This window comes from Drosophila busckii, chromosome 2R, assembly GCF_011750605.1.
Source record: "Drosophila busckii strain San Diego stock center, stock number 13000-0081.31 chromosome 2R, ASM1175060v1, whole genome shotgun sequence".
NCBI classification, from domain to species: Eukaryota; Metazoa; Arthropoda; class Insecta; order Diptera; family Drosophilidae; genus Drosophila; species Drosophila busckii.
Window position 1 is genome coordinate 23,955,253 of NC_046605.1, and position 14,347 is coordinate 23,969,599.

Below are 14,347 nucleotides of genomic sequence, written 5' to 3' on the forward strand. Positions count from 1 at the left end.
AAAGATCTAAACCAAACAAAGTATTTCTTTTTAGTTTTGTCAGCAATCACCTCAATACTCATAACAAACTTCAGGGCACAAATATCTATACATATTCATATAAATTGACTTTATCTATGAGTAATGATCTCATTATAGCTTAATATACACAATAAATAATAAAAAAATACTATACACAATAAATAAATTAATCGATTTTGCATTCATTTAAATGTTTTTACAGCTGCCAAATCGGGTGAACCAAGTGCCACGACTTCTGCTAAAAAACACTTATCACGGTCCGATAGTAAAAGAATTAAGTAAATCTGGTAAGATTTAAAAAACATACAATGCAATAAAATGTTAAGCACTAACCTTACAGGTTATGAAACTGGCTACGATGACTATGTAATCCAAAAACCACCCCTTGATCACACAAATCAAACACCACAACCAGCAAGTCTTACTAAAGAAATCAGTCTTAAAGACATTACAGACATAGCATTGACGACTCTGGCATTTTTATCATTTGGAATGTTTATATTACAAATTCTGATGTGCATTACAATGGTATTGTTTTGGTTTTTTGATTTTTGAATACTATCTCTCATTCCTAACTGTAGAGCAAAGATGATAGCAGTAACCTGATGATGCTACCAATGGAAGCAACCGAATCATCTGAAACAAATGATGGTACTGAAGAAATTCGACGCAGAAAACGGTCCACAAACCGCAATCAGTCAACATTAAATGGGGTAACAATTAGAAATGTTAATATTCCATTCAAATATACTGTTTAGTTTGCTTTGCAGGCCAACGGAATCTCAAAATTATTATTAAAAACACTGGATAAATTATACTTAGACGAAGTCAGAAATACAGATTTAAAACATGATATTCGACTATTATGTGATTATGCTTTAATGGAATCATCAATAAGGCAGACAATATGGACTACACTGTATAGGCAAGATCCATAGATATATATTATATATGTTATTATATAAAAATATGAATTTTCTTTTACTTTCTTTGTACAGTTTAGGAACTAGTTGGCTTGCTGCGCGACTTTCACGCGATTACGTGTTAGTGATAAAGCATTTAGCCAATATATTTGAATACTGTGCTTAGCTAAAACGATTCATAAAATACACACAAATTTATACGCTTTAGATATTAAATAAACAAAACCTTTTATTTGTCTTGCAAATTCAATTTAAATATACGTAACTAATTAAACTATAGACTTTTGAGATTTTTCGATTTATTTCTTCATTTGATGGCTAACTATTAAACTGAAAAGGTTTCAGAAAGCTGTTATGAGGGTTTGTATAAAATGTGGGATACAAATTTGTATATGTGGAGAAGTTTGTTGTACTTGTTGATATCTCCGAGAGGTACATTCCGCATTTATATAAGCCCTGCCTTTGAGCTATTTTAATCCGTGACGTTAGTTGCTTTTTCCACTTCGTTCTTCGGTTTTGAAACCAAGTTTTTACTTGCACTTCAGTTAATAAAAGGCTTTTTGAGAGTTCCATACGCTTGCTTACACTCAGGTACTTGTCAACTTTAAACTCATTCTCAAGCCGTTCCAATTGCTTAGCGCTATACGCTTGTCTGGGCTTTCTATCAATGCCCTGTTTTCTATACCGTTTTCCTTAAAAGTAGTTAATGCAAATGTTTAATATAAAAGTAAATAATAATTAAACTTATATACCTTGAATACTGATTAAATGATGCAGATAATGAGGCATTATCATTTTAGGTGGACATTCAAAATGGGATGCTGGTGATGGAAACGTTGTGGTAAAAGGGTTGTGGTTGTGCAATAGGTCTGTTCCATTGGAATTTATATTTTGTAATAAATGTAGATGCTGTCCTGATGATGTGCAAATAACTTGTGATGGTTTTTCCCCAACTGTAAAAACATAAAACTTGTTATTTTTTTTAATTTTTACATTTTTAATAACTAAGCTGAGCAACTTATTTTTTGTACTTTACAACTTGTTGTATGCTTAGTGATTTTATGCTACATTTTTTTATATAGAATTAAAATTAATTTTTATTATCATTATCACACCGAATTTATTATTATCACACCGAATTTCCAATGTGAATATACATATATCCATTTGATTTACGCTCAGTCGAAAAGATTTACCTACATTTTACTGGTATATATGGCAGATTATTAATTTTCCCCAATTTTTGTGCTTTGAAATCATCTTGTGAGTCCTTGTCGCGACACAGTATATTGTCAATACTAAATGAACATATTTGCGAAGAACTGTGATTAGTTTTTATATTTTTCACTGCAATTAAGTTATCTGCTTTACTTTCATATTCTGTGCACATTATTTCACAATTTATTTTGTTGCTGGTCGCAGCTTCATTCAACATTTTACCGAATTTATTTAGCATGAAAACTGAAGATTTATTTTTGTTGATTGGAGTCTGATGGCCTTTGAGCTGAACTATTCTTCAATACAATTATTTTTTTCAATCCTATCAATCGTTACGGCGCGCAACTGAGCTCATGTGATTTGTCTACACAAAGTTTCTAACTCCGCCCATATATATACATATGTACATACTTAGCACGTTGATCCGAACATGCATGCAAAAATGAATTTCAGATGCTGAGAACGACTGTCCCCGTTTGAATCGCTGCTTAAAAGCAACCAATCGTGATTCAAAAGCCGGCTGTTGTGTCCAACCCATGCACATACATACATATGTATGCATAAGTGTTTAACCACTTTGCCACATCATCAATACATATGTACATATGTATGCATATAAGTATGTACATACATAAATACATACATACTTTGTAGGTGTGCACAATACAATTGTGCAAGAGCTCACCACAGCTGTGTGTTCACACTCATTCTTGGAGTACTGAATTATATCGTTAAAATTCCAAGTTAATATTGATTGCTTCACAAATTTAAGATGTGCTAATGATTTAATACTATTTAACTAACAACTTTGACGTGTCACTCCATTTATGTAAGTGTGAGTTTGAGACTACCTGGTAAAGCATTTTTTGGGGTAACATATACTATATATGTATGTATGTATGTACTTTTGTATATGCATATGTAGGTTTGTTTGTTTGTATAGTAAATATAGTAAATAGATATCTTATTCCACAGCTAAAGGGAATTAATCTGCCGCTGACACAATGACAGTCAACCAAAAATTTTTTGAGTTATATTGTGTAATGCTGCGATCATGATTGCAAGATAATATTATATACATATATACATATGTATGTATAAAAGAGTTTGTCCTGATCGCTGAACAGCCGAACCCAAAAGAGCTAGAGAGCTGGAAGTTTCACCAAAATTATGTCAAAAATATTTTAGGAGCAAATTTGTGAAAAAAAATATTTTTACGAATGGTTAGAGATAAAAATATTTAATGCGTTTGCTATGTTCAGAATTTGAAGTGCAAGTGATGAAAATCTGAAAATTTTACTAAAAATCAATAAACAAAAATATGTTGTACTCGAAAAACATATATATAATGAATTTCACGAAGGATAAGAGATAAAATTAAAGTTTTCACTAAAATCCACCTGCATTATCGGTATGTTAAATAATTATCAATATTACAAAAATGTATCAAAAATTATCAAAGAGTTCAATAGTTCAAATTTTTATGGATTAATGAATAAATGAAATGTTGAAAATGATGATTCTATAAGTAGTCGCAGAGTAACACCCCGATTTACACCCTAATAACGATGGTTATTTAAAACAAGTTATAATTTTGTTACCAAAATATTTTTATAAAGAGTAAGACTCTAAAATGTAATATAGGTACAGAGTAAAAATTATTTCTATTTATAAAAACGGACTATCATTCTACGACGAAACTATGTTTGGACAATCAACCGCAGAAGCGATGGCGTGCTGCGCAAGGTACAGTCTGACTAGTACATATGATAATTTTTTGTCCATGATATTTTGTACTCTATTATCAAAGAGGAAAAAAATCTCTTTTTAAATATATACACTTTGACGTTATTTGATAAAAATTTAAATGAAATAAGGGCATTTTATGAAATTGCTCAAATGTTATGTAAAACATGTGGAGAAGGGGATTGCGTCGAAGACCCATAAAATGTATAATATATTTTGATCACTCGACGAGCTGAGTCGAGTACTGGTAGCCATGCATAACCTTTGTTCTCGTATTCCGTTGGGGGGCACACGTTTCCGTCTGTCCGTCATCAGTAAATGAGTGCGTGTTCCTCACAACTATAAGACCGCTAAGCACCAAATTGGTAATTGGAGTAGAGTGCACTACCTATATCCAGGGACAACTACCTTGTAAATATTATATTTTTTATTATTGTCCACTCCCCCTAACCCGCCGCAAAATAAGCGAAATTAATAACGAAATTATATAAGAGCATAAAAAAAACAATCTTTATAAAAAATCTGAAAATAAAATCACAAAATTGCTTGAGGGTCTAGTCATTTTGTATTCACGAGACAGGATTGTGAAATTTCTAAAACGATCGGATAAATAACTTAGGGAAAATATAAATGTTCGACACTATAAATAAGTGGGTTCCAATAGAGTAGACTAACAATTTTTTGCGGGGTGCACGTGTTAACTTAGACGGACAAAGCGCCATAACAATACGAAACTCGTCTGTCTCGAAGCAGCGAGCGAACCTGCAGTAAGCGCTGACGCTAACGCGAAAACGAGCATGTGTGTGTGCGCCTTGTCTGTAGAATAGGGCCTCCCTAAGGCTCAAATAGTGTAATTTTAATGTGGTGGCGCCCAACTTTAACCTGTCCACTTGTTAATATTAGACGTTTAAGTTAAAAACAAAATCCAAGTAGCGCAGCAAAGGCATATCCTATTTACCTTTAATAATTTTTCATGTGTACAATACACAAGCGTTTTCATATATGTATATATGTAAGTATACACATATACGTTTATTGTAAATGCTTATATACATATATATAAATAAAAAAATATATATATGTATTTATTTGTACGTACTACATACATACATACATACATAAATACCAGTGTATACAGTATACTGGGAGACAATAATCACACTTTGACAGCTCAATTAGCGTTTTCCATGATGAAGGTTTTAAAATTTTAACACATGTATGCATGTGTGTATAGTCTTGTAAAATGCATCTGGCTATATGAGCACCAACAAATATACGAGATAAATATCAGCAAAGAGGATGATACAGGGACGGAAAATAAGTGTTATGAATTCCAATATTTGCTAAATAAATCAATTTAAGTGAATTTTAATCGATTTTATTGAAGTCAGTAATTAACTTAAGCTTTTTATATAATAATGTAATGTAAATAATGTATAAAATAAATAAAAATAAAAAAAATTAATAATTCTTATTTTTGCTGTTTTACATACTTTTACATACACTTTGACTAGGGCAACACAGCAAACACATGTATGCACTCATAAATACATATACACAAAACAGCTAAAACACCGCAGCTCGTTTTCGCTGTGTCGTCAGCAGCAACGTTTATAGGGCGCTTCAGCAAGCGCACACCGCTGTCTATACTCAAAATTAAAATATGAATAATTCCTAAATTATATCGTTTTTAAATTACCGATGTCGGTTAAAAGCACAACAAAAGCTTATATGTGATTTATTAAGTCTTTTTCCCGATTTTTTGTGGGCGTAAATCGTTTTTTTTTTTAATATGCAGGGGATTGGATAAAAGCGATTGGGTTTCGGTATACGAGCTCTTACACACAAAATTTGGTTGTTGTAGCCCTTATAGTTGATGTACATCCAAACGGGATGAGATATTAAGTTGATTCAACAAATATGAGGGGTCAATTTTCCCTTCAACTAATTTGAACCTAAACATGACGCCTAACATAATCCAGCGGTTAGTTAACGATTGGAGATTAATTAAAAGTAGTCTATTATTATATGTAAGTAGATCAACATCTGGAATCTCGCAAAACATATAAAGATTTGTTTTGAATTAATGCTTTAATGCATTTTGCTTAAGAGTGTCCCAAGTTCCTGAGTTCTTGAATTAAGTAAGCTTTCTTAAATAATCGAAAGTGTCACAAAAAACCAAGTGGCGCACACACAATAGATCCGTGAGAGGTTAACGTCGGAAGAAACAAAAGAGCGATTAAATGTGACCACGTTAACTCAGGGCACGACACAAGTCACAGTCAAAAAATTAGTGAATTTGAGACCTAAAGCATAACATACAGTTAGTATGCCTTTATGTGGTCTTGAAAGGCATAGAGCAAAAGGTGATAAATTTTTAAAAAGCGCGTAATCAATAAAAAGCATAGCGCGCATGGGAAAAAACCTGAAACAATAGACAGTCCGTAACCACCACCATGCTTATCGGCGAGCGAAAAAACATAAAAAGCGAGAGAGCGCGCAGTGCCAGATAACCAAAATCCCTTCCTCACACCCTCTTAACTCTCAAATTCGAACCATGTCAGGGGGGGGCAATGCCTGCTATGAAGAATACAGTCTTCTCATATTCCGCACCGCCTGGTATATTTGTCCGCGTGAGAGTGTGGTTGACGTTAATCACATGAGTAAGTGTTGCTCAACAAGCGCTATACCACATCGCGCGCGGTGTCATAAGAATATTAAAAATTGAAAAGTAAAAATATAAATCATTCTAAAAAGCTTATTCTTATTGGCCCGAGATCCCGTTTGTGCAGGTTTTAATATTTAATTAAAACTAAAACTTTTTGCTTATTTGCGGGAGAGAGGGGAAGAAATTAAAAAAAACCGTTTGGGATTCGGTTGTATAGGAACAGTTTACAGAGACAAAATTAGAGTTTGGGTTGGACTTTCCTTCCTGGGTAGAAACTAATCACCATATTTTAACTTATAGACGGGACAGACGGAGGCAGTGACTATATAATTAGGACCCAGTTATTATGCGTCTGATCAAAAGAATTTAATATATTTGTGGTCGTGTCACCGCACACCTTTCTTATCTGTCCTTGTTAACATACATTTGCACAACTTCATAATACCCTTTTCCATTTTTTAAAAAAATGGCAAAGTGTATTAAAAGCATGCTCTTGCATATGCTTAAGTAAAATAAATTGTACATTGATTCGATTTGATTACCTAAGGTGTATTAAGTTTTAATTATTATTTTTATTATATTATTTTATTTGTTGTAAAATAAGTTTAAAAACTAATAATTCTTGATAGCAAGTAATATAATATTCAATATACGCATTTATGTGTGCGTCTCTGCTCATAAATAATCACATTAATATACGTATAATGCATATACGCAGGTACAATAAACCGGGTCTAAAAATGTAACTAACAATCATACATACATTATTATTATTAATACAAATGTATGTACGTAAACATAAAATAATATAATATATAATATCCTACTCTGTATCTAAAATCAAAAAACGTTCTCAATGCTCAAATGTTACAACAGTTCTCAATAACAGAAATCGAATTGGTTTTACTTGCTCGCGTATACGTATATGCTTACACCCTGTACATCACAATCATATAATAGTTTTCATATGAACTTGGCTTTGATCAGTTGCTGATAAGCAAAACCTTTCAAGTTTTATTGCATACAAAGATAATTTGCTGCGCTTATCTTATTTAAGATCTGTATAAAGATATTAAGAAAATAAAGGGTATATGTAGTCAAACTACTTCAAGATATTCTCAATTTGCTCATTTCTTGGTGACAATGTCTATCGTATTTAAAATTATCTACGTTTAGTTTTGGTAAAAGGTTTTTTCATAACGCTTCGTTTTTGACAAAATCACATTATACATATGTACGAAATTTCTTGAAACCTGTAAATTACGTGTAAAGTGTACAAATCTTAACTTATAAACTGATATATTGATATATATTAATAAACTGAAAATGGATTAAATAAAAAACCTATGTGTCAAGACTATTGTCAAAAATCAAAGTTAAAATTCTTTTCTAAATGAATTAGATCATCCAAATTGTGAATATATTCTAAAATTAAAATACCAAATCGTGAGCAGTGACATTAAACTTGAAAGATCGGCTAATTTTAGATATAATTTTATGTTTAAAGGTATATTTGCTTGTGCATAAGTATGTAACGACGGATGCATGCTTGCTTGTGAATATACATATTATATATTGAACAGTATAACTATACGGAACAGTGTTTGTAATAATTATTTTAGTGATCTGTACTTGGAAATATGTTTACTTTACTCTAAACTTTTTTTTAAAAACATGAGAGACTAGAATTTTATTTATTAAAATTTTATAATTCCGAAAGCTTAATCTTACATTCTCCAAGCTCTATACAATAGAATAAATGAAAATAGAATTTTCGGCAAAACTGCTTACTGTTACAACTAGAAAGAAACAGGTCCGACCCCATTATCCACACATATATATATTAAGAATGTTTGATCAGCAATAAAAATTAAGTCTTCATGAGCAATATAATGCTGAGACCTTAAAAGCTTTACCCACGGCAAGCTGGGTAAACCAATTTGTGCCCAATATTCAACGGATTAGTTTTAAAATCAGTAAATAATATTTACTAAATATAGGCTTTGACGCACTCTAGACCCCGGAGAATGAGAAAATGGCTCGCATTTTATAAAAATAAACACGTAAGCTCTTTACAGTTTTGCGCAACCACTTTTTTAATATACTTAAATTAGGGAATCGCAGTAAACACGAGCTCGCACTCACAAACGCATACATAGTATGTACACCCAAAACAGCTAACGCGTCACAGCTCGTTTTCTCTGTAACGTCAGCAACAAGTCTGTAATTATTAATATTCAAATATTGAAATGTGAATAACACCTGATTTCCTAATTAAATTTCTATGCAATCATTTTTGCCACGATCGAGAACATGAACATTTTGTGATTTTTTCATTTAATATTGTTGGAGTGGAGTCGAAATAAAATTAAAATGTATAAAATCGATTGAACTTAGATAAAAGAGCACCTACTACATACAAAATTGGGTTGCTCTATCTTTTATAGATACTAAGATTCCGTTGCTCAAAATTCCAGACAGACAGACGGTTACTTAGCCCAACTTGCTGATCAAGAATATAAATACTTTATGTGGTGTATAACGCCGCCTTCTGCCTGTTATATACATTTGCACGACTTCATGATACCCTGTTACATTTCTTACATATAAAAAATGTGAAAAATTAGACTGCGTTCTTTTTGAGTTCTCCTCCCTCAATACAATGTACGCAGGATTGTAAAATGGATATTTAATAATTGTTCGAATTGGGACTTAATGCACTTCTTATAGTGTTATAGGGGATAATGAATAGAAGGCTAGATGATTTTTTCAAAAATGGAATACCGCCCTTGTCCCTTTTTGCCCAAAAATGTTTTCCATAGCACTCGTGGGCAGTGCTGCCCGAATTTCTGAATTAAAATTTTATACACATGGGCAAAAAAATTGGTAAAAATGTTAAAATTATTTAAAAAAGGACAAAAAAAATTTTCAATCATTAAAATATTAATTTTAAAAAATATTCATATGTGTATTCAAGAAAGCTTAAATCTAAATTGAAAATACTTACATTGAAACAAGTGGACAAATTAAAGCGCAACCAACTTTTACATAAACTTTGACTACGGTATCGCATCAAACACACACATGCACTAACAAGCACATACACACAAACAGCGGACACGCGTCACACCTCGTTTTCGCTGTAGCGTCAGCAGCGACGCCAAAGAATGCGTTGGTAGCCGCGCTTGTTTGGCGCGTCAGGAAGCGCACTCCACTGTCTATATTGAAAATTGAAAAGTAAATAATTCCTAAGTTACTTGCCCGATCATTCTGAAATTTTTAGCACCCGTCAAAAACATGACAAGGCGTATTTGTGATTCATTTCAGACTTTTTAATATTTTCAATTGCCTAATTGCTTAATTCACAAAGTAGAATGGGTTTCAACTGCCGAGCTGGACTAGTAAGTAGAGTAGCGGGATCTAAAGCGGGAGATCTGGTGTTCGATTCCCGGTGCGTGCAAGTTTTTTTAAGTATATATTTTTGAAATCTTATTCACAGAAATAATATTTGTCAAAAAAAAAAAACAAATAAAACACAGATTTTCTGTGCACCAGACGCATGTTAGAAGTTCAGCATTTTTGCAGAGACAGGGCACTTTAAGTTTTTCTGGTGAGAAACAAACTTCATTGACATTTTGGAAAATATTTCTTTCGGTCGTAAGCTTGTAAGTTTTTTCTGAAAACCGGTGCTGACAATTGCCTGTGTATAATTGCATGTATTTTTATGCAGTCTGCTCTTGAGCATATTTCTCTATTATTTTCAATTAATAAACAAAAAGAAAATAATTTTGGGCTCAAAAAAGTACAAAACTTCTGCATTTATAACATGCGCCTGGTGCACAGAAAATAATTGTTTTTATGGCAAATATGAGTTTTGTGAATAGGAATAGGAAACAGAAAATATTAAATTGTAAAAAAATTAAATAAAACAATTAAAGTTGGGCTCAACCAACTTTTATATACACTGCACTATGGGGAATATTTCCATTTTTCGTATATAAGTCATTTTTTCAAAAAATGTTAAATTTGATCTTTTTTTGCTAACTCCTCTAGATATTCTGTCACTTGTAAAGTTGCATGACCAAAAAACATTTCTATAACAGACCAACTGGTAAGCTTAACACCAAGTAAATCAGCTTTTTACTGTCGAAAAGCACGTGCCAGCAAATTGCATTTTTTTGCAGCTAATATTCAAATTTATATTTCAACCTGAGCATTTTTTTTACAAGAATTTTAAAAGGATATCAAAGGTACAGGCTTGTACTATATGTTTGTTGTACTAATACTTTGTATCTGTGCGTGTTCTATTAATATTTTGTAAAATTAGCAAATGCTTTAAAAAATAATTTTTTTGAAAGAAATATCAACTTTGCGTAGACATAAAAAGCGTCAATTAAAGGGTCATTAATATGCGTCAACGTACAATGTTGTAGAGCTAGTTAATTGTGAATTTAAGGTGTTAGTCTAAATTGTGCACAAAATCCGCACAACCTGAGAAATTTACATCTTTGCAGAGAACTTCGAGCTATCTTTATTTAGTGACGGGGAATCTTTTTTCTAATTTGTATTTTTATAAGAAAAAAAAACTTTATTTTTATTCATTAAATAATAGTCAATAGATAATAAAAAGTCAATAAAAATAGATACTCAATTACTAAATAATATAAAAACAATCTTTTTTATTACAATACTCTCACCTTGACCGCTGTTTTTTTTGAATTTTCTTTTTATCAAAGATTTTTTTTAACTTTCTTTTTTTGGAATAAATTCAAATCTGAAATAACTGCCGGTAGTTTGGTACGGAACTTTAGAAAGACCAAAAAAAAGTTGTGTCATACAGAACACCTTTTTTCAATTGTTCATATGACAGCGCATATTATATGATATATATAGTTGCTCGATTTGTTTCATTTTTTGACAAAGTATTAATATTATGATTACACACAAAACTTGTAAGTTTGGTCCGGATCGCTTAAAAAACAACGAATTTACATACCCTAAAAAATTAAAAATGGGCGGTGCCACGCCCATTTTTCTGGCACAATTTTGTATTGATCTTAGAAGGCTAATGCAAAAAACTAGACCAAAATATCTCATTCCGTTTTTGCGTTATTAATTTATATTCGAAAAATGGGAATATTCCCCATAGTGCACTGTGACTAGAGCATCGCAGCAAACACACGCATGCACTCACAAATACGCACAAAACAACTAACGCGTCACAGCTTGTTTTCGCTGTAGCGTCAGCAGCGACGCCGCCGCCTGCGCCGCCGACAGCGACGTTTGTATGGCGCGTCAGCACGTGCACCCCGTTGTCTTTATTGAAAATTAAAATGTGAATAATTCTTAAGTTATTTATCCGAATGTTCTAAAATTTTCGGCATCGGTCGTAAACATGACTAGGTGTTTTTGGGATTTATGTTAATATTTTTTAATTGCCTAAAATCCATTTGTTACAAAAATGTCAAAGTGTATAAAAAAAAATTGCGCCGGGAATCGAATGCCGGATTTCCCGGTTTAAGTCCTGCTACTCTACCTGATTGGTTAAATAGAGTAAAACTTTAAGGACGTTTTAAGGACGAATTCTTAGCCGTCGCGTCATAATATTTTGCATTCCCACTAAATATTCTTAGGGCTATAACATATCCAAATTTCAGCCAAATCGGTGAGCCCAACGTCGTGGTGTCTCCTTGTGAGATGTAGATCCAGTATGTCAGTCGGGGTGATAGGCCCCTTGTGCTACCTAACATTCTTTGTGATATATAGAGTGCAACGGTGGCTTTCTCCACCCTGTCTTCAGCATTGGCTCTCCACGTTAGTTTTGAGTCTAGTATCACTCCTAGGGAGTTTTAGTTGGGTGTCTTTTATTAACGCGGTGTTTGTTGAGTGTCTTTTATTTTGGGCAGAATCCATCTGGTAACTTTGTACTTCTTAGCGAAACGATCCAGCTCAGATTTATCTGCGTTGTTGTCCAGGTCTGCTCTTGTGGCCGACCTTAACACCTCTCTTTCCTGTTAAAGTTCCTTATAAGTTCGTCCATCACCATGTTCCATAATAGCGGCGACAGGACACTCCCTTGCGGGGCTCCCCTGTGCGGCTCTTTGGTCATGATCGCTGGACTCCATTCAGCTTGAACTCTTCTGCAGCTCAACATGTTTCTGATCCACGATTTCACCACTGAATCTTCAGAGTTTTCCTCTCGGCCTCTCATAATTGCTTCCATCGATACATTGTTGAATCTTCGCGGTATAGTGCCTTTTCGATGGTGCTAACTACGGAGTGAAACGCTATCTCCACTGATTTGCCTTTGTATGCTGGTTGGGGCTGAGTTTGAATCTTCCAGAGTTCTTTATATGAATCTCCATTAATTTTTCTAGCATGTTAGGTAGGAATGAGGTAAGACTAATTGGCCTGAGGTCCTTTGGTTGCCCATAACTACATTTGCCCGCTTCCCATCCAGTCCCATCTTTGGTAATTGTCCCTCTCGTTACCACCTTATTGTCTTGTATATCTGTGTATCCTGGAAAGTGGACGATGAGTAAGGCGTTTAGTGCCTCCTTGCTGCTCTCTGCTTATCTGTCATCCCCTGTTTTGAGTTGGCATTGAATTGCCGGCTGTTTAGATAATAGTTTCCTGAGCCTTGCTGTCTGTGAGACCTTCTCTTTGTTCGCACAGAAGGTTCAATACCAGCTTCTTTTGGCTCTTCTTATTTCGGCTTTGAACTGCCGTAGTCTCGACTTGTATTCATTCCATACTATCACTTCGTTTGCGTTTTTGGCGAGACTGAAGAGATCGTGGACTTCCTTGCGTGGACTTCCTTGCGTGGACTTCCTTGCGTGAGCATTTTAGTACTGGTGTCCGCAATAGTGGTTACCCTCCCGTCTTTGCATCGATGGTCTGCAAGTTGATTTATATGCCTTCAGAATGTTATTCCCTAAATTCTCAACCACTTTCTCTAGGTTACCTACAATGGCAATTTTGGGACAGATCGCTAGAATTTTCTTAACCTTTTCTTTATATTTTACCCAGTCGGTATATATTTATTTATTTATAGTCAGAGAATGAGTGTCTTTGTAGCACTCCATTCCGTGACCTGAGCGTTTTTTTCCTGAACTAATCGTAATGTGTAGGACGTTGGACGAGGTTGGGGCCACATACGTAGGTTCCTCTACAACGTTTTCTGTACCTATACTAGTCTCTAGTAAGAATTCTAAGAGTGACTCACCGCTTGCGTTGGTATCGCTACTGCCCCAGATGCCATGGTGTGCATAAGCATCCATGCCAGCAATGAGCATCTGTCTATGCTTCTTCGTCTCTAGAACCAAGCGCCGATTGGTCGTGCGCCAAGTAGCCAGACACAAGCATCAGTGGCTCGCCCTTATCCCCCTCAAGTACCACAACTGGTAGGTCGTCAGTACTGTAATTAGACATTAGATAAGCATAGATGCCTTTCCTTACCAGAATAGCCGCTATAATTCTGCTTGCCGGTCTCGGGTAGTATGTGTTGTAGCTGTTGAATTTTAGTCCAGAAACCTTATTGCGCGACGCTATCGAAGGCTCCTGGACCAAGGCTACATCAGTGTGCCCTTCCTTTAAGGTTAAAAGCCTTTTGTTCGGACGGAATCTGTGTTCTGTCCACTACCTCCAGCTTGGCACCTTCCCATGGGGCCATCATCTTCTTCAATGTCTCTGTGACCCACTTTATGGTTTGGTCATCCTTGCAACTGAGGATCTTTACTCCACGGAGCCTCCCCGTCCTATCGAAGGATGT

At 34.2% G+C, this 14,347-nt stretch overlaps 1 protein-coding gene across 3 annotated transcripts; it reads right to left on the reverse strand.

The window, feature by feature from the left end:
- Window positions 1-1,226: 1,226 nt before the first annotated feature.
- LOC108604736 (homeobox protein ceh-30) lies at window positions 1,227-13,871 on the reverse strand. 3 transcript variants are annotated; one of them, XM_017994318.2, is made up of 3 exons: window positions 13,802-13,871; window positions 1,697-1,897; window positions 1,227-1,636 (listed from the first exon to the last, which is right to left on the reverse strand). In XM_017994318.2, exons 1-3 carry the CDS (start codon window positions 13,869-13,871, stop codon window positions 1,263-1,265), a joined length of 645 nt encoding a protein of 214 aa, XP_017849807.1. In that variant the 3' UTR covers window positions 1,227-1,262. The 3 variants fall into 3 exon arrangements, 2 of the variants coding, with proteins under 2 accessions (XP_017849807.1, XP_017849808.1); XM_017994319.1 differs by lacking the exon at window positions 13,802-13,871 and adding an exon at window positions 2,574-2,623; XR_004458804.1 differs by lacking the exons at window positions 1,227-1,636; window positions 13,802-13,871 and adding exons at window positions 2,145-2,242; window positions 2,316-2,378 and having other exon boundaries at window positions 1,814-1,897.
- Between the last annotated feature and the right edge of the window lie 476 nt (window positions 13,872-14,347).

Bases quoted from the DNA above. Each gene is read 5' to 3' on its own strand.
- LOC108604736 (XM_017994318.2), bottom strand. From the start codon at position 13,871: ATGCTCATTGCTGGCATGGATGCTTATGCACACCATGGCATCTGGGGC. The intron at 1,898-13,801 runs GTGAGTCACTCT...ATGTTTTTACAG, and splicing joins TAGCGATACCAACGCAAGCG to TTGGGGAAAAACCATCACAA. The intron at 1,637-1,696 runs GTATATAAGTTT...ACTACTTTTAAG, and splicing joins TCATTTAATCAGTATTCAAG to GAAAACGGTATAGAAAACAG.